This window comes from Tyto alba, unplaced genomic scaffold (assembly GCF_018691265.1).
Source record: "Tyto alba isolate M040663 unplaced genomic scaffold, T.alba_DEE_v4.0 Super-Scaffold_26, whole genome shotgun sequence".
NCBI lineage: Eukaryota > Metazoa > Chordata > Aves > Strigiformes > Tytonidae > Tyto > Tyto alba.
The window spans coordinates 2,857,321-2,876,740 of NW_024881300.1; the positions used below are offsets into that span (position 1 = coordinate 2,857,321).

The window sequence follows — 19,420 nt, forward strand, 5'->3', positions numbered from 1 at the left end:
GTCCTGAATCATGCTGACTGATCTGAAAGACACAGGAGTCCCAACTATCACATATGGTTTACCTTCTGCATTCAGAAGTCTTCTATATCCTGCCAGGCATACATGAAAGCAACGCTTGGTAACTACAAGGTCACATGAGCTTACCAAAACCTGCTGTGAAACAGAAGTTGAGCCTGGGACAGCGTAGAGAACACCATGCCTTTCATGAGTTCCCACCACCCGGCAGCAACTGCTCTTCCCCTGGTCAGGAACAAACCAGTCCCCCCACACCAGGGCGTGGAACGTCCCCCAGGCGCAGAACTTGAAAAAGAGACGCCAAATCATATGCATACGTAGACCCACTCTCCTGACACCTCCCAACTCACACAACGAGCTTCTGCTTCCTAAAGCACCAACGTGGCGCCCTGGTGAAAAGCAAAGTTCCCCTACCGCAGCTGGGCTTCACGCTGCCGACCAGCACGAAGTACTGCGAATGAAGAGATTTCTCCTCGCAGAAACAAGGCTAGCCCCCCTACACCCCCCCCATATTTTAACGCAGGTTATTTTTCGGGCGGAGATACACAGAAACCCCAGAGAGGCCCACGTGGAGGCCTGCGAGTGTTCCCCACCAGCCTCCCGCCGCAGTGGCCTGCACTGCGCCCGAGAGGCTCGTCAGGGAGCCCCAAGGGCCGTGCCGCGACCTGGGGCTACACACACCCTGCCTCAGGCAGCCACGGCCCCTCAGAGGAGGCCCCGCCACCGAGCTCGCCCGGCGGCCGAAGCGAAGGAGCCCCAGGCAGGCGGAAGCTGCTGAAGAGCTCAGGACCTGGCGGGAAAAAAGCCCTCAGCGGCCGGGGAAGGGGAGCGAGGCGGCAAAAGGAGGGGAGAGGAAGCCATGGCACGCCCGCGAGACGCCCTCACCTGCCCGCCGCTCCGGCCGCCGCGCCCGCCGGCCCCGCGCCGCGCGCCCCCATTGGCCGCCCTCGCGCCCGCCCCCGCGCCCCCATTGGCCGATCCGCCGCGCTTCCCCGCGCCGCGCGCTCCTATTGGCCCGGCCGCCGCTCTTCCCCGCGCGCTGGCTCCCGTCCCCCTCCCGGCGACAACAACTTTATTGAGGCGCGCGGCGGAGGACACGGACAGAAGCGCCGGGAAAGGGCGGGGGGGGAGGCGGCCGCTTGCGGGGACCGCGGGTTCGAGGCTGCCCCCCGCCGCTCCGCCCGCGGTGCTCGGCGCTGCGCACGCCGCCCCGCGGCCAAACCGCACACACAAAAAAGAGAAAAGCAGGGGAAAAAAAAAAAAAAAAAATCAAGTGCTTGATGTTTTCCCTCCCTCGCCCTTCATAGTCACCGCTAACTCACGCTGACAAACCCCACCCGAGAGCTGATTCCTCAGGAGGTAAAATAAGGGTAACCAATTAATCTCGCTTTTCCCTCCTGTAGCCAAATACAGCAGCAAACAGTCCCACAGCCAGCAGGCACTCTCTCCCCCAGTGAAATGGTCTCCGGAAGGTGTATAGGGATACTCTGCGTTTGGTCCCCTGATGGGCACACGCGCATAACAGCGGAGGGGCAGGACACCAGCACAAGCCTTAGAGCAGATATTGCTAGTGACCCGGGATTTGTAAGGCAAGATCTGGATACTGGGAGTTTTGTGGGCCCCGATAGGAAACATCCAACAGCCTGCTTGTGTAAGAGGTGATGGAAGGACCTTGTTACAGCTCCGAAACCCATCAAACCTTCAAAGTCCCTCCCTTATAACTGCAATCATGTCTTTTGTCTTCTTTAAGGGGTGTTTTAACAAGCAGCAGCAAGAAACACCCCCCTGCTACCCTTTGCCCAGCTCTCTCCATATCCCACTGCCTTTCTTTCAGATGAAGAGTTATTCCTGTTGAAGAAATCCCTAGTAATCACTCTGGCTGCAGTGACCCCCTCAGATCCCGTTTTGTGATATCTAGCAAGGGAAGAAGATGCAGCACCAAGATTTCCTATCGCGCTTCAGAGCCAAATGGATCTCCCCGTTCATACAGCCTCTATTTCCAAAATTTCCCATGTAAAACCAGTTCCCATCCCTAAGGCAGCTCTGAGCCCAGTGGCAGTTCTGGCACCCCATAATTTCTAAGTGCAGGCAGGGGGTCAGGATGCATCCCTGCCCATTGATTCGTGGCCCTGCCCACTGGCCTGCGAAGCAGCTGCATGGAAATCTGCCCTCACTGGGATGCACTCGGGCAAATTACATCCCAGCCTGCTCCAACATCAAAATCCAGATTTTCCCAAGGGTGTCTCCTTGCACACAGGACAACAAGCATCAAAACATGACTTTCCTCAAAGGCTACTGGGGGTTTCTTTTCTTTACTTCACTAAATACAAGTTTTTTCAAGGCATCATAACTCATCTCCTGCCACTTCATTTTTTTTTTCCAGTCACAAGCATCACTTAGATTGTATAAAAACACCCAAAGTGGCTCTAAAATGTAGCTAGCTGGGGAGCTGCCTGTCTCAGTGCCTGGCTCTGCCTGTACCCCTGGCACACAAGGCAGGAGCATCTCTAACATATAGCAGAGATTTAGGACCCCATCAGAGTGCAGGGCAGCCTATAAGCACTTCTGCTATAAATTACAGCCCTGCAGGGACTGCCCCAATTCTACCAGCCCTGCTTCAGGTCTCTGAGGATGTGAAGGTGACTTGCAGCCATTCAAGATCAGCTGCTTTCCCCAGAAAAAAAAAAAAGCAAAAAAAAAAAAAAAAAAGCAAACCCCAAATTTTCCCTCTCTGCACTGTGACGCTTGCTGGTTGTTCAGCAGCTGGCTGGTATCACCAAAATTTCATTTTTTCCAATGTTGGGTACCTGCCTGGCTCCCTGGAGTCTGTGTTCTTTGTAAAACTGTAGTTTTTACTCTTTCTTGTGTATTTAGCACTATATGCTGAGACCTGGCACATGTAAAGCATATCTGCGCTGTGCCATGGGCTGATCTGTACCCTGGGGTCTGCTGTGTTTGGGCTTGGCCCCAGGGTGCCCAGTTACACCCTCTGTGGAGCTTCAGCCCAAAAATTAGCAGTGGGAGAGTGCTTGTGGCACTGGAGTGTTTGGTGCAGCCACTTTGAGGGGTGCACTGGTCCCTGCTGGGCGGGGAGTCCTGGTGGGATGGATGACTTGGTGGGATGGATGTCCTGGTGCAATGTGTGTCCTGGTGGGATGGATGACTTGGTGGGATGGATGTCCTGGTGGGATGGATGACTTGGTGGGATGGATGTCCTGGTGCAATGTGTGTCCTGGTGGGATGGGTGACTTGGGAGGATGGGTGTCCTGGCAAGGTGGGTGCCCGTGCTGCCCCAGCTCTCCCTGAGCCTGCCCAGGCTCCTGAAGCAGCTCTCCCGCGGGAGAAGGAAGGTCCTGAGCTGCCCAGGGACAAGTGTTGGTGCCTCCCGAGGTGGGCTGCGAGGAGTAGCCGCTCTGCAGGAGACAGGGACAGGGACAGGGACCGCGGGGCTGGACGGTCTTGGGCAGGCAGGTGGCAGCAAATCCTTATGGAAGCGCTGGGCTGGAGCGGGCGGCGGGGTGCCGTCCCCTCTGCATGGGGTGCTGTCCCCTCGGGGTGCACGGGGTGCCGTCCCCTCTGCATGGGGTGCTGTCACTTCTGCATGGGGTGCACGGGGTGCCGTCCCCCTCTGGGTGCACGGGGTGCCGTCCCCTCTGCATGGGGTGCACGGGGTGCCCGTCTCCTCGGGGTGCACGGGGTGTGGGACCTTCTGCACAGGGTGCCGTCCCCTCTGCATGGGGTGCACGGGCTGCCGGTCCCCTGGGGGTGCACGGAGTGCCGTCGCCTCCGCACAGGGTGCTGTCCCCTCTGCACAGGGTGTATTTCCCCTCCACACTGCACGCATGTGCGCTCTGCACTGGGTGCACAGGGTGCACGGCCCCTGAGGACATGGTGCCGCTCCCCTCTGCACACGCTGCCTGTCCCCTCTGCACGGGGTGCATTTATTTACCCTTTGCACGGGGTGTATTTACTCTCTGCACGGGGTGGGTGCCCTCTCTGCACACGGCGCTTGTCCCCTCTGCACGGGGTGCTCGTCCCCTCTGCACAGGGTGCCTGTCCCCTCTGCACAGGGTGCTCATCCCCTCTGCACAGGGTGCCTGTCCCCTCTGCACACAGCGCACAGCTCCTCGGGTGCACAGGATGCCTCTGCACGCTGTGTATGTCCCCTCTGCACGGTGTGTATGTCCCCTCTGCTCAGGACCTATGCCAGCACCACCCAGGACCGTGGGGACAGACCAGCCTCATGCAGAGTCAGAAGTGGTGCTGAGGGCAGCCCCCCGTGGGTTCTGCACCCCATTGCAGGGCTGCTCGGCGGGGCGTGCACCCAGGACACCTCTGCCCTGGCTCCCTCAGGTGCCCAGGGGAGACGTGCAGCCACCCCAAACCACTTCTGCAAGCTGAGCTGTGGTTTTCTTCAAGGGGCTGGGTAAAGCACACCAGCCACTTCTGGCACCAAGCCTTTATTTCCGTCACTCTCCTGCCATACACAGCTGCATGCAGGCCAAGAGCAGCTCCCACTTCATTAGAAAGTAGGGGGCTTTTTCTATAGAAAATACTGTTCAGGGGACCAGAAAGACTCCAGCCACCTCACTGAGAACAGCTACAGGCAGAGCTGGGCGCCAGGCACATCCCAGGCCAGCGACTCCCATGGGTGCCTGCACCCATCCCGCCAGTCTTGTGGCTTTACCCCACCCCAAATCACACCTGGGGGAGACTGGAAAGGGCATTGAGGCTGGGGGTCCACAGCTCTGGGGCCGCTGCTGCCGCCAGACGGGCCTGCAGGCAGAACCACGAGCCGGCTGCGGAGGTGCGTGCCCACGTACCACCCTGGCACGCCGCTGGGAACACGGAGCGGTTGATGCCTGCGGCACTTCCTGAGAGGGAAAACCCCATCCACACCCCGGCTTTGTTTCTGGTGCAGGATGCAGGTGCCCAGCCCTTGTCGGGGGGGGGGGGGGGGGGGCTCAGCCTGCAGCCCCTCTGCTGCACTGGGCTCCAGCATCGGGGCCGTGTCAGCCACCCCGGCAGTCTTGTTTTCCAGCGAAGCATCTTCCCATGAGATTTATTATTTTTTAAATGCATTTAGGGCAAGGCAGGTTCTTAAACCCCATCTCCAGCGCTAAGCCTCTGTTGCAAGCTCCGGCTGCTTAGGCAAAAGGCACCCACTAATTCAATAAGGCAACGCATTTAAAAGGCAAATGGGTGCTGAGCTGGGTGTTGCTTTTCTCACTGGTGAGGCTGGGTGCTGAGCAGGCTGGGCACCCACTGCAAAGCCCCGTGCTCAAGCTGGGCAAACCTTTGGGGAAGGGGTAAGCAGCTCCCCTGGATGCCTGGAACATCCCCGGGCACTGGTGTCCCCAGTATTGCCAAGCTCCCCCCTTGCAGACACCCTACCTTGTGCCACCCAGCCTGGCAGAAAGATTTGGGTACCCAGGGACCTCCATTTTGGGGTTGCACCAGCATGTTGCTTTTTAAATTCGTCCTGCCCCCCGTGCCTGGCCACCGAGTGCTGGAAGGGCCCCCCCCACTGCCCAAAGAGGTAGGGAAGGGGTGATGGCAGCGGGGTGCCAGCCCTGGCAGCGGGGCTGGGAACCTGCCTCCGTGGTGGGGCACACCCAGGGGACGTGCACGGGCAGGCAGGGGCAGCCACCCCAGCCGGCGGCAGAGGCTCCTGTGCATAAAAAAGTGACTCTCACTTGGCAGAAACTTTCGGAAGCAAAACGCAGCCCACGCACCTTCCCATCCCCCCACCCCGGTCCCAGCACCCTGCAGCCACCCGCTGTCTGGGCAGCCGAGCGCTGCATTTAACCCACACAGGGCTTATTTGCAGCAATGGTTGTGTGCCCTCCTGGGTCTGGAGGTCATCACAGCTCCAAGCAAATAGGGTCTCCAAAAATAGGGCTGGAAAAGAAAAAGCACTTAGGGGTCATGCCTGGGGCAGGAGGAGCCAGGCACCGTAGCTGGAAGTTATTTGGCATGGGGAGGCTGCAGGGAAAGCGTCCCTTTGGGGATGGATCTGCTCTGCCAGTGGATTGAGGTTTGTAAAGCACAAGCTCTTATTGAGGGGGGGGGTGTGTTTGTCCCTGCCCATGGGACAGCCACATCCCCAGTGCGGTTCTGCCTTTCAGCAGCGGCTCAGGGCAGGCAAGCTGCCAGCCCCCAGCACCCTCCCACCCACCGCGCTTGTTCCCACAAGCTTTCACCCAGAGGAAGCTCCGGGGTGTGGGAGCCCCAGGGTGGTGCAGAGGCACCTGCCATGAAGCCAGAGAGGGGCAGGAGGGGGCTGGAACCCCCCCTGCCTCACACCCCTAGGCACATCACCCCATCCTTGGGGCAGGGGGCGGGGAGAGGGGAAAGGGAGCAGCACCTTAAAGATACCCAGAGCCTCCTCACATGCAGGATGAGGTCAGTCCCCCACCCTGGGAAGCTGCTTTACTCCCCCGAGCCCACTCGGAGAATGCCATGGGGGTGTTTGCGAGCAGCCCTCCCCCCCCCCCCCCCAAGGTGACAGGAGTCACAAGCAGCGCCAGGGCTCAGCCTCCAGCCCACCCCGACAGCAGCACTCACACCTCCAGCCAAACTCCTTTATTTCCATCCAGCTTCACCACTGGTACAGAAAATACAAAACATGTAAAAATAGGCTTTTTTCTTTTTTTTTTTTTTGTGCCCCCCACCCCCCATCCCCGAAGCGTGCTGGCTATTTACAGGCGGAGGCGAGCGGCTCAGTGGCAGCAGCTGCACTTGCTGCTGGCCGGCTCCTTGCACACGCAGCCCTTGGCACAGTTGCTACAGCCCACGGGGCAGCAGGAGCAGCAGCCTGGGGGGAGGGACACAAGAGTTAGGGGGTGGGAAGAGATGGGGGTCCCACGGGGCAGGGATACCCTATAGAGAGTGAGAAACACACCCCTCCCGCCAAAAAACCCCACCACTATGGGCAGGGTTGTGATCCCAGGGGGGCGGTGGTTGGGGTCTCTCTAGAGTAGGGGCACCCCCCCCCAAAAGGGAGTGGGGAGGTGTCTCTATGTATAGAGGGAAAGATCCCAGTGAGGCGAGGGGCACCCCCATGGGGGAGGGTCTCTGTAGGGGGTACAGGGCAAGGAAAGGGTCGGGAAATTGGGTAAGGGTCGGGAGGTCCCCATGGGGGTCCAGCAGGGGAAGGAGGGGTTCCCCTATGGGGCCCACGAGGGTCCAACTGGTCACGGACAACCCCCCCCGGCCCAAGCCCCCCCACTCACTCTTGCGGCAGCTCCGGCAGCGGCAGTTCTTGCATTTGCAGGACCCAGCGCAGGAGCAGGAGTCACCTGGGGGGGGAGAGAGCGGCCGTCAGCCGGGACGGGACGGGACCCCACCCCGGGACGGGACGGGACCCCCCCCCCCCCCCGGGACGGGACGGGACCCCCCCCCCCCCCCGGGACGGGACGGGACCCCCCCCCCCCCCGGGACGGGACGGGACCCCCCCCCCACCCGGGACGGGACGGGACCCCCCCCCACCCGGGACGGGACGGGACCCCCCCCCACCCGGGACGGGACGGGACCCCCCCCCCCCCCCGGGACGGGAACCCCCCCCCCGGGTCACTTACCGGCGGCACAAGTGCAGTCCTGGGGATCCATGGCTTGGCTTGGCTTGGCTTGGTTCGGCACGGCACGACACGACACGCGTGGGCTCGCAGCGATGCGGAGCGGCACCGGCCGCCCGGTATTTATGGGGTGGAGGCGCGGGGCGGTGCTCGGCGCTGCGCACGGCGGGGCGGGACCGTGTTCCCCGGGGCCGTGTTCAGCGGGGGCCGTGCCGTGGGGCCGTGTTCACGGGGGGCCGTGTTCAGCGGGGGCCGGGCCGTGGGGCCGTGCTCACCCCGGGGCGGTGCCGGGGGGGGGGGGGGCCGTGCCCACGGGGGGCCGTGCCGTGGGGCCGTGCTCACCCCGAGGCGGTGCCGGGGGGGGGGGGGGCCGTGCGCACGGGGGGCCGTGCCGTGGGGCCGTGCTCACCCCGAGGCGGTGCCGGGGGGGGGGGGGGCCGTGCGCACGGGGGGCCGTGCCGTGGGGCCGTGCTCACCCCGGGGCGGTGCCGGGGCGGGGGGGGCCGTGCCCACGGGGGGCCGTGCCGTGGGGCCGTGCTCACCCCGGGCCGGTGCTGTACTCACCCCGGGTCACGGCCCTGACAGCCCTCCCCGCCCGCTTTGGGGGCGGCAGGGGGTCCCACCCGCACCCCTTTTTGCCGCCCCCACCCCCGACAGGGTGCTGCATCCTGGGGGACCAAGAATTCTGTAAGATAGCGGGGGGGGGGGTGGGGTGGGGTGTGTGTGACAGCACTGGCATGGCACTGCCACCAACTTTTGGGACAGCCCCGTGACGCCCCCTCACCCTTCCCAGCCCGGTGTGCCCAGTGCTGGGGTGCGGCTGTGCCCCCCACCCTCGGGGAGGCCACGGGTTTCATGGGGCTGTCCCCGGGGATGGGACAATCTCAGCACCCTACCAGAGAGTCCTGTGGGGCTGGGGTGCTCGCCTGGCCCCCCGGGAGGGGTGGGATGCAGCGCAGGAGTGTGGCATGGACGGCCGAGGGTTGCAGGGAATCGCGGCTCCCCAGCGCCCGCGGCACCCGTGGGTTTTCCCCTCCTGTCACCGTGTTTTACGTGCGGACCAGATTCCCCCGCTCCGCTGGCAGCCGGGAGGGAAAACAGCAGCTGGGCCAGGGACAGGCTGTCCCCGCGCCTGCACCCAGTGCTCTTACTGGTGCAAACGGGGCAAGCCTGGGCTCGGAGCTGGCACCCCAGGTGGGGTCTGTGCCTGTGGAGCCCCGGCAAGTGGGCCCTGGGACCAGGACGGGGTCGGTGGCCCTGGGAGGTTGTGCCAGGGAACGGTGTGTGCTTGTTTGCAAAAACACAGAGTTTGTTGTTTTTTTGTTTTTTAGGTTTGTTTTTTTTTTTTTTTTCCTGGCAGTGTTTTGCAGGCAGCAGCGAGGGAGTGTAAATATGAGGCTAAGCCAGCAGGCATTGCGCTTGCCACTGGCTGAGCGGGAAAGGCGGAGAGGTGAAATCAAATCGCGGTGCACGTGTGGTCTTACCGTACATAAACACAAATTGTGAAATCGCTTCCCGGCCACCCCCCAGCACGGTGCTGCAGGCTGGCACTGCCCCCCCCCCGCCACCCCTCCGGTGGGGATGGGCTCTGCTGCACCCGACTGAAGAGAGGAGAGCCCTCCCCCCCCCCCCCCGCCACCCAAAATGGAGATGTGCACCCTGACTCCGTGTGCCTGTACCAAAAGCAGGGGGTGAGTGTTCAGGGCCGAGGCTGTGGGGGAGGCAGGAGAATTTCCAGATTTCTGGGAATTCCACACGTCACCCACGGAGAGGCTGTGCTGGATCCCGGGGCACGTGGGCCTGGGCCCCCCCCCCCGTCCCTGCAAGTGGGAACGGGCAGCGCAGCATCCCCACAGGACCCTGTGTGGAGCAGGGACAGGAAAATGCCTGGAAAACACCGTGTTTCCCAATCTGGGCATTTCCACTGAATAATGAAGTGATCCCGCAGCAGGACAGGGCGGGATGAGCCATGTCTCCCCCAAGCCGTGGGCTTGCCGAAATGCCGGGGTGCAGGGCACGTGCCAGACATCAGCAGGGAGGGGGGGCTTGGGGGGTTTTCCGTGTCACTGCTTGTGTCCCCATTTCCCGGGGCCAGCAGGGAGTAGTTAATCCCGAGTCTGTGCTCATGTAAGAGGCGTGCCAGATCCAACTCTGATTTTATAGCAGCCATGAAGCGGAACAGAGGAACCGCAGCTGCCCAGCACAGGTCTCAGGGCTCGGAGTCCCCTCCCACCTCCCTCACACAGGCAGGGGACAGCATCCCATAGCTGCTCTTTATCGCTTTGCTGTGGGGCACGGGGATGGGCACAGGGCAGAGCTGTGGGGCAGGACCAATGCAAACCCCCTGGGGACAGCGAGGCTGGAAGGATGCTGTCAGCCCCGCTGGTTAAACCACATGTTTGGGGATAAATCCCATTAGCAACCTCTCCTTCACACTTGTTGTGGGCTCACCAACCGTGGTTTTGCATGGTTGGCACGTAAACCTCTCTGGGCAGGAAGGAATAAAGATGAACCCTGCGCTCTGCAGAACGGAGTTGAGTTTGAAGCTCCAGAGCTGATGCTGCACCCTGCCTGCAGCATGCCTGCCCTGCCCCACATTCAGCGGGCGTAGGGATGTGCTTCACACCCGTCAGAAGTGTGGGGTGATGGTGACATCTTAGGGGATGCTTTGGGGGAAGAGCCCTCCTGGAGCAAAAGAGTATCGCCTGGGGTTTGGTACCACGAGCAGCTGGTGGGTAGGGGTGACCTTGGCTGTGACAAAACCCTGGCTGAGTCCTGGCAGCACTTGCTGGATGGGTCAGGAAAGGTTCTGCAGCTAGAGCCCATGAAAGGCTGCTTTTGGGGAGCACAGGGACAGGCAGGATCCCTCGTGTGTCCTGGGGAGCAGCACGGTGCCACGTGGCAGCTGGGTTGCAGCGTCCTGGCTGCACTTGAGCAGGGCGAGCATCGCACCCCGGCACGGGCATCCCATCCCATCGTGGGCATCCCATCCCATCGCAGGCATTGTGCCCCGGCACGGGCATCCCATCCCATCGTGGGCATCCCATCCTGTTCTGGGCATCGCAACCCACTGCGCCCTGTTGCAGGCGCTGCTCCCCATCGTGCCCACCCCACTGTGGGCACTGCGCCTTGCTGGGGGCACCACAACACCCCGTTGGGCACCCAGGTCACCCGGGGCTCCCCGCAGAAGCGCCCTGCCAGGCTGGCAGAGGTGGAGGGGGGACAAGCAGGGTGGTTCTTCCAGCCCGCTCAACTAAACTGCCAGGAGGAAAATTAAACCTGTTCCACCACCACCCCACCTGCTGTGGAAATGTTACCCCTGGAAATGGGCAGGGCTGTAGCCGTTATTATGTTGCCGGTGAAGGCTTGTAATAACGAGCTGCTCATTAGCCCCGAGGACTTCTGGTGGAGGAGACAGCATGGGATTTGCCCTTGGGTAACAACAGGGCAGGGAAAAAAAACCTCCTTATAAATTACCTTGTGCAGGGAAAGTGTTAAAACAAGAGGCTGAGCTGCTGGTAGGGAGGGCAGAGCCAAGACTGAAAGCAAGGAGCAAAAATAAGACGCAGACTCTTTGCCATGACCCCCCAAATGCGTTGCCCTCCCGCTCCCCAGGGAAACCGCTCCATCAAACAGAAGTGCCAGGTGCCTTATAGACCTTTATATACACATCACTTTATTTAGATAGCTTATTACACGTCATGAGTGAGAAACACTAAAGGTATCTGAACACATATATATATATAAAAAAAAAAAAAAAAACCAAAAAAAAAAATCAACAAAACAACCAACATACACAATAAGGTTATTCTTCTCTGGCCCCCCAGATGTGCAGCCGGGGGTCCCTATTTGCAGCAGCTGCACTTGGCGGAGGGGGGGCCCTTGCAGACGCAGCCCTGTGCACACTTGGCACATCCCGCCGGGCAGCAGGAGCAGCAGCCTGCGGAGGGGAGAAAAGTAAGTCAGGGGTGCTCCCGGGGGCATCTCAGGGTGGGGTTTGGGGGGGGTCCCATGGAGGGTGACTGATTCGGAGACCTCCCACTGATTCCTGTGTCCTCCCGTTTTGGCAGCATCCCCATCCCCAGCAGTGTCTCTCAGGGTGTTTTTGCACCCAGGGTTGGCACTGGGGAGGGTGCAGGACCCCCAGGGCCCCCCCAGCCCCTCTCTCTGCAAACCCTCCCTCTGCTTGGGGCTAACGGCATCAGGAGCAGCTGGAAGAAATCCCGGTGCCGGTTTCCTCCTGGGTCATCCCCTTGTGCCGAGCCTGAGGTGCCAGCGAGGGCAACACTGAGTTTTGGGTTACATGGGGTGGCTTGTATTGCCTGGCAGGGGGGGCTGGGGGCGTGAAATTCACCCTGTGCTCCTTCAGGAGCAAAAAAAATACGTGAGGAATAAACACAGCTCTGACACCCTGAGCCTGCTTTGATCCAGTGTGTCCAGGGATGTGTAGTAAAACCCCCCACAAGTGTTTCTGCCCCCTCCCGTGGGGTTCAGGGACCCCCCTCTTACCTTTTTTGCACGATGTGCATTTGCAGTTTTTACATTTGCAGTTGTCCCCGCAAGTGCAGGTGCCACCTAAAACCCAGAGAAAAGGAGAAAAAAGGTTGGAGAGGAGGTGGTGGGAGGAGATCCCCGCATCCCCGGGGATGCTGCGCGGGGGGGGCATTGCCGCCCCGCCGAGCACCCGCTTTCCAGCAGCCCCGGCCGGGGCTGGTGCTTCGGCCTCGCTGGGTGGGGAGGTCACGGCATTCCCAGTGGGATGCTCCGGGCGGGCCGCAGCGAAGCTGGGAGAGGATTCCAGCAGCTGTGGTGGCCGGGATGGGAGCGCAGTGGGGATGGAGGAGGGGGAAGGCTGAGGGTCCCCCCCTCTGGAGGAAGCGCTGCCTTACCAGTGGCGCAAGGGCAGTCCTGGGAGTCCATGTCTGCCTGGGCTGGGTGCCGGCTGTGGGATGTGCTGGGCGATGAGAAGAGCAGCTTTGGCAGGACTCGCAGCCGCCTCCTATTTATCCTTGGCCGGGCGAGAGCGAGTGCAAAAACCTCCGCCCCTCGCAGCCTGCGCACGGCGAGCCCGGCACCAGCCCCGGGCGCTGCTGATTCACTCCCCGGGGCAGGGCCTGGGGCTCCCGTGTCCCCCCTCCCCGGCACGCCAGCGGGGAGGGCTGACTGGGTGACCACAGATGTTGGGGGGCTGGGAGGGGGGGGGCATGGAGGGCAGGGGTGGGGGGTGGGGGCGTGTGTGTGCAGAGAACGGCCAAAACTCAACACACAGATGGAACCTTGTGTTGGAAATGCTGCTCCGCTCCCACGGGCCCGGGGGCTTGGGGGGGTGCACCCAGGGCAGGCCATGCAGACCAGCCCTTTGCCAAAAAATAATTCTGTCAAACCCCTGGGGCTGCCACCACCGCTGGGGACTCTCAGCCCCTTCCTCCCAGAGCCAGCACAGTGGGGTGATGGGGACCTGGCGCAGTGGGGAGACAGGGTTGCGGTCCCTGCCCCGGACCCTGTCCCGTGGCTCTGACACCCTCCCCGCGAGCAGGAGCAGCAACAAGCTGGACTGGCCCGGCCGGAGCCTGCCGTGCCCTCCCAGCGCCCCGGGATGGCAGCGCCCACGTCCCCTCGGCGCCACGCATGGCACCTCGGGGGCCCGTCTCCTTCCCAGCTGCGGCGCTCCGTCCCACCCGTCTGAATTAATTTCCGCGCACCATTAGCCGGGTGTGCAGGGGAGGAGGGTGGCAGGCGAGCTGCCATCACCCCGGTCAACTCCCCCAGCGGGTTTTACCCACTCACTCGAAAGAGCAGTGAAGGTTTGGGGTGGAAGGCATGAAAAAAATAATGTTTTCTGAGGTTTTGGGGGTGTGTGAGGGGGACTGCCCCACAGCCAGGAGGCAGTGCCAGCCGCGGTGCATCCTTCCTCCTCACTCCTGGGGTCTTTGTGTGCTCCCCGGTGTCGGTGGTACCCCATCCCAGCTGCCCCGTACCCTGAAACTCCTTTGGTTTGGGGTTTTATCCCAGCTGGCCTTTTGCCTGCGGTGCCTGGCTAAGGCGGTTTGTTGGAGGCGATGCTAATCCAGCCGAAACAGCGGGCCAGGGAGTATTTTTACCACCCAGCTGCCTGGGCATGTTCGGAGCTTGTTGGGTGACCTGGTGGGGAGCGGTGCCAGCGCCCCGACTCGGCGTCTCCTCCAAGCCCAGCCAGGCCAGGGGTGGGAAATCGGTACATAAAAGCCCGAGGGAAGCAGAGCCCATGGGCCCCTTCTCCGCCGCCGGTGCCCCGGCGTGCCAGCCCTGCGGTCGTGTGAGCGTCACGCTGCTGCTGATGCACCGGGGCGTGATGGCGGGGATGGTGCCAGGGGCCGGGCGCGTGCCAAGGGCGTCAGTCGCTCCCGCAGGAGCAGGGGAACACAAACGTGCCGGGGAACACACGTGGGGGTGGCACCCGCCGGCCCCGGCCGTGGCCCCCTGCGCTGTGGGTGTCACAGCGGAGTGGGGGGGACACATCTTCTCGGGGTCCCGTGTGTGCTCTGCCCCTGAAATAACCGGCCGAGCGCTCCCTGGGGTGCAGGAATATGCTCAAGGACTCGCTTCCAGCCATGTCGTGATGGATGCACAGCATCTTTGGCCACCCAGGCAAGGCCATGGTGTTGGCAGGTTGTCCCCGTCCCCCAGCCGATGGTGGCTCAGGGGTGCGGGGACAGGCAGCTCCTCCAAAGCTGTTCCTCTCCTGCAGTCGAGGGGAAGGAAGGCAAAGCCCACGCTGGGGGAACAGAACAACATCAGCTGAGCAGTGCAATCTCTGCCGCAAAAGGATGGGGCGGAGGAAAAGCTCTCCACCACCTATTCTCAGCTTGGACCCCAGCTCTTTTTCCCTTCTTTCTTTCCTTTCTTCGCATGAAGGTAAAAAGGCGTCTTCCAGGGGATGCAGGACTGGGAGTCAGGGCTCTGGGAGGTCTTGTATCGCTTCTGCTCCGTTCTGTAATTAATGTGGGATAGGGCTGGAGCGGTGGGTTGTCAGTCGGACAAGCATCAGCCAGGCCAACTCCAGGAGCAGCCTTCAATTCAGGCGATGAGCTGCAGAGCTGGGACCCTGGGGAGACCTTCCTGCTGCTTAAATACCCCCAGCTACAAGGCCTTGCGAGCCCCAGTTTGCCTTCTGGCCCCTGCCCTCCATTTGCTGGGAGAGCCTGGGGGTTCCCCATCATTTAAACAAGCCTGATGCCGCTCCCCAGAGCCGAGCAAAACGGGCAGGATCCCTGCACGACAATTATTCGCCAGCCCTTGATGTGCCAGGGCTGTAGCCCTTGGCGGCTGTGTCCCCCGCGTGGGATTCCTGGCTCTGTCCCCAGGCACATCCGTGGCAATCACTCCGAGATTGCCGGGCAAATTAATGTGGGTGAGTCAACGGGATGCTCCGGTGCTCCAGGCAGAGCCGGAGATGATGCTCACCGGTGGGATGGTGACGGCTGAGCCCGGGTGATGGCTCTGCAGGGCACGGCAGGGACGGGGCTCCGCGGAAAGGAGTGAAGGAGGCTGGAAACCTTCAGGAAGATGCGGTGGAGGCACCTATCCCTGCGACAGGCGCCTGTGACACCCTGAGGTGACCAGAGCCAGTTGCCGAAAGCCACGGGACGATGCTGGGGCTGGTGCCAGCGACTGGCAGTGACTCAAGACGAGTGCCAGGCAGGCGAGGAGGAAGGAGCAGCAGCTCCCGAGGAGGTGACCTGGCACAGGTCGGCCCTGACTCCCCACTGAAGGATGTGCAGCTCCAGTCACCCACAGTCACGCCGCGGCACATGATGAACCTGTTTCTGCCTCTGGTTGCTCGCGATTTTCTGCGGCCACCCCAGCACATCGCCTTCAGGGGACCCTGCAGACAACAACAGGCCTCCTTCTCCCCTCTCTGAGGGCACATGTCTCCCCAAAGCACTCTCTCCAGGCTCCCTTCCCGAGCGGTGCCGGGTTCGGTGACCCGTCCTTCACCCAGGTACAACGTCCCGCGCAGCCGCGGGGCTCCGCTGGCAAAGCACCGCGGCTCAGATCGGTACAGACCACGGGCAGGGATGCCAGGGAGCAGCGAAACCGGGGTGGGCACAGCACGGAGACCTGGGGGGACAGTCCCCGGGGGTACACTGCCCCTCAGGGTTGCCTGCTGCTTGCCAGGCAGGGTGCTGGTGCCCCATGGCACCCCAGCTGTGCAGGGCACCCAGGAGTGCCCCCGATGCTGCAGCAGCAGCCAGGGCAGCTCAGCTCTGCCCGCTCCAGCTGCCTGTTTGTGTTGAACCCTGGGCAGGAGAGCCACGGCCAGCGAGGAGCCGTAACCCACCCAGGACCAGCCTTTCAAACTGAAAGAGAGAAAATAAGGGGGTTTATACATCCCTCCTAGCACCCAGAAAACACACAGCACATTCGAAATCCTGGAAGCCAGCGGGAAGCCATGGGAGCGATCGCTGCTTCGAAAGCTGGCTCGGCTTTTCTTTGACGGGTATCTCAGGTTATTATTTGCTGATGATAAACACGGGAAATAGGTGCTGACGTCGTTTTGTTTTGCCAGCGCTTGCCAGCCCTGTGGCAGAGGAGGAAAAGGATGAATCACCCCAGTGCCTGCCCCGGGAAGCTGTTCCCAACCGCTCCCCATGTGCATAGGCAAAGCCTTGGAAACCATTTGGGAGTGAAACCGGATCGGTGGGGTGACCTCACGCTGTGAAGGCTTCTTTCTTTTTCCCAGAAAACGGAGAACAAAAACTTGTTCTGGTCTCAGTGGCAGACATGAGCTAAGCCCATTGTCAGCTTTCCCTCCTTCCCCAGGAGCTGCCTGCTTTCCTGCCAGACTCCTGCCTACACCTCGATCGCAGCTTTGGGAAAAGATATCCCAGCTGGTGCTTCTCCAGATGCTCAGCTACCAGCAAAGACACGGCGTGTCCCTATTTACCCAGGCAAACGCCCTTCTCGGTGGGCTTTGCTGGCCCGTAATCACATCTGTAGCAACAGACACACACCTTTGGCAAGGGCCCGCTCACGGCGGGAAGGGGATGAGCAGATTTTCATTAAGCAGGAATTGCACCGCGTGCAATACTGCAATGCTTTCACAACCCTGCAGCACGCTTTGATGTGGGCTGTTTGGGAGCCGCCTTACAACCCAGCCGGCTGCGTTAGGGCTGGGACTCCCGAGTCCGGGTTTCTGAGCCCGGCTCAGCCGCTGGCTCGTCCCATGGCTCCGGGCAAGGCCTTGAAATTTATTCCGTATTTCTTATCTGGAAATGAGCTATCAGCATTACCTTCCCCTTGAAAAATAGTGCGGAGAGGGTGGTAATTTGCTAATTAGTTAGTCTTAGTGGGAAGGGAAAGGAAGATGTGCTGAACCGATGCCAGGCAACTGGGTTGGGGAGGGAGAGCCCGACCCCGCAAACTCCCCGCTGGTTTTGGGGTGTGCATCCCAAGGGACCCTGGCACAAGGTGGGGGCTCCCGCCTGACGGTACGCAGTTTTGGGGCCAGGCGATGTGTGTTCAGGCACGTCTGGCAGATGAAAGGGCTGATTCCTCTTTTGATCATGAAATTCTCATAAATGTTAATGGGAATTACTTCGAGGTCTAACTAGGGCAGAATTGAGGCCCCCAAGGGGAGGAAGGGGGTGAGGACCAACGATGCTTTGGCTGGGAAATAAAAGGGCTCGAATTTACCTTGTCCCCCACCTGTGAGAGCAGAGTACTGGCGGCTCAGGGGCTGCCCAGCATCCCTGCAGACCACCCTGGGAAAGGGGGTCCCCAGGTGTCCCCCACCTTGCCCAGCACTGCTGGCACCTGCGTGGACAGTCTTTAAGCATCACCTTAACTCTAGACATCATTTTAACTCACAAATCTAATGCTTTCTTAGCCTACAATTTGGATTGTCTTCTTTCTCTTTGTGTTTACCCCTCCTCCCCTACATCTTCCCTTCCCTTTTGTGTCTTTCTGGTTCTCACAGACTTCAAACTCACCTGCTCCAACTACTTGCCGCCTCCCTCAGCTGAAACGTGACCTGAAGTTTCCAAGTATCGTTACCTTGGGCATATTTAATTATTTTATTCCCCTTTAGTTGCTAATTAGAAGCCAAGAGTAGAGGGGATGAGTAATCCCCTGGGATGTCGAGTAGACACTTGCCTGAGCTTGCAAAGAAAACACTAACCCCCTCGGTATAAAGGTGTGAAATAAAAGGACATGATATTTTCCTTGATGTCTTCATAGCCCTGCTCCTGAGATCCAGAGATCGTGGTTGTCTATCCCAGGAATGATTCACGCGGCGGCTCTTCCCCTCTCCATCCAAAGGCATCTCCCATCCCATCCCAGGGATGTGTATGGGATGGGGGCAGAAACGCTGCTCTGGCTTAGGCAAAAAACCTGGAATAGGGAAAGAGAAAAGCCCCTGCAGACAGCAAAGCTGGCTTGCTGCTGCTCAGACAGGCTTGGTCTTCATTTTAAGAAGTATTTAGGTGTGCAGATACAGTTGCTCATCTCTCCCCTCTCCCTTCAGCCATATTATCCCCTCCTTGAGGGCTGGGGATGGTTACTTTGCCAACATTTTCCCAAACTTGGTATCTGAGTGCTCCTCAGGGTTTCATATCTCACCAGGTGAGACCAAGCAGGAGGACCCCTTGCCAGACAGATAAGGGTACTGTGAATTTTTTGGTTAGATTTGAGGTCTTTGCCAGGAAACAACTCCCAGGTGGGTGACGATCCTTGTACCTGTGGTGCTGTCATGGCCAGCTTCTCCGTGCAACCTCCCTAGAAAGTCAGCAGTCGGTGCCAAGCATGCTTTGATTATATTATGTTATAGTATAATATATTCTATTCATAGAATCATAGACTGTCTCAAGTTGGCAGGAACCCATAAGAATCATCGAGTCCAACTTCAATATGTTATATTATATTATGATTTTTTTTATATATATATATATATATATATATTTTTTTTAATATTCTCCTAGGAGCTAGAAAAGAGCCAACATTGGTCACAGGGCATTGCCTTGCCAAGGCTGTGCAGAGCAGCTCCCTGGCCACGCAGGAAGGACAGCGATGACCTCTTGCTGGATATTGAGACCCCTGCTCTGGTGACACAGTCGAGTCACCCCTTGAGCACAGCCACACAGATCCCAGCTGTACAGCAGCCCCGGCTGTGCAGCAGCGATACCCGGGGGCTCAGCAAGGATTATATGGGATTTTCCACCCTCTAAAAGCAGGGAAAGGGAAGGAGCCCTGTCCCCGGCACTGCTGGACGGCTGCGATGTGAGCGGGGTGGTCACCAAACTCAGGACTGGATGCTGTACATAGAATGCAGACGACAGGCCTTTCAAACGAAGAGAAATGAGTACTAAAAGTCATTATTTCAATTTTAAAAGTTTCAGAGCCAGCAAATTCAAAGTGTCAGCTGTAACAGGCAGCATAATTCAACCGTGTTGCAGACACACCAAAACCAATACCATAATTAGAGATGCAAAATAATATTTACAGCCCAGATCATACCTATTTAGTGAGAAGTTGGAATTTTCATCTATTTACAAGTTTACCAGCCTAATAAGGTCTCTGAGCTCAGTTTCTTTCCCCATTTTGCTCGGCTGGGTTTGCAGAGCCTGGCAGAGGAGTGGAGCTGGGGATTTTCCCCAGGAGGGCAGTAGCATTTGCTGGGCTTGAGCAACACACCGTTGCCTGCCTGGGTTCACACTGGTGCTTTGCCTTTGTGCTCTGGTACACAAATCGGCACCCAGGAGGGGAGACCCACTGCAAAGCCAGCACCGAGACCCACGCTCGCCCAAAGTGGATCCACAAAGGGGAAAAAACAACCCCTGTTTAATATGCCG

General features: G+C 59.9%; 2 protein-coding genes across 4 annotated transcripts in view; both read right to left on the reverse strand.

The window, feature by feature from the left end:
- Nucleotides 1–939, reverse strand: part of NUP93 (nucleoporin 93) — an 83,439-nt gene extending 82,500 nt beyond the window's left edge. Inside the window, exon 1 of one of the 3 annotated variants that reach the window (XM_032998403.2) lies at nucleotides 901–939. The gene's annotated coding sequence lies outside the window, so the exon portion shown is untranslated. Of the gene's footprint in view, nucleotides 1–696; nucleotides 743–805; nucleotides 828–900 lie in introns of those variants that run through there. The other 2 variants (XM_032998417.2, XM_032998410.2) reach the window with 2 other exon arrangements.
- A 10,308-nt stretch (nucleotides 940–11,247) lies between these two features.
- On the reverse strand, nucleotides 11,248–12,618 carry LOC116963185 (metallothionein-1). Its single transcript, XM_032998991.2, has 3 exons — nucleotides 12,482–12,618; nucleotides 12,102–12,167; nucleotides 11,248–11,532 (listed from the first exon to the last, which is right to left on the reverse strand). The coding sequence occupies exons 1-3, from the start codon at nucleotides 12,510–12,512 to the stop codon at nucleotides 11,438–11,440; spliced, it is 192 nt and encodes a 63-aa protein (XP_032854882.1). The 5' UTR covers nucleotides 12,513–12,618; the 3' UTR covers nucleotides 11,248–11,437.
- Nucleotides 12,619–19,420: the final 6,802 nt, after the last annotated feature.

Bases quoted from the DNA above. Each gene is read 5' to 3' on its own strand.
- LOC116963185 (XM_032998991.2), bottom strand. From the start codon at position 12,512: ATGGACTCCCAGGACTGCCCTTGCGCCACTG. The intron at 12,168-12,481 runs GTAAGGCAGCGC...TCTGGGTTTTAG, and splicing joins GGACTGCCCTTGCGCCACTG to GTGGCACCTGCACTTGCGGG. The intron at 11,533-12,101 runs GTAAGAGGGGGG...TCCCCTCCGCAG, and splicing joins ATGCACATCGTGCAAAAAAG to GCTGCTGCTCCTGCTGCCCG.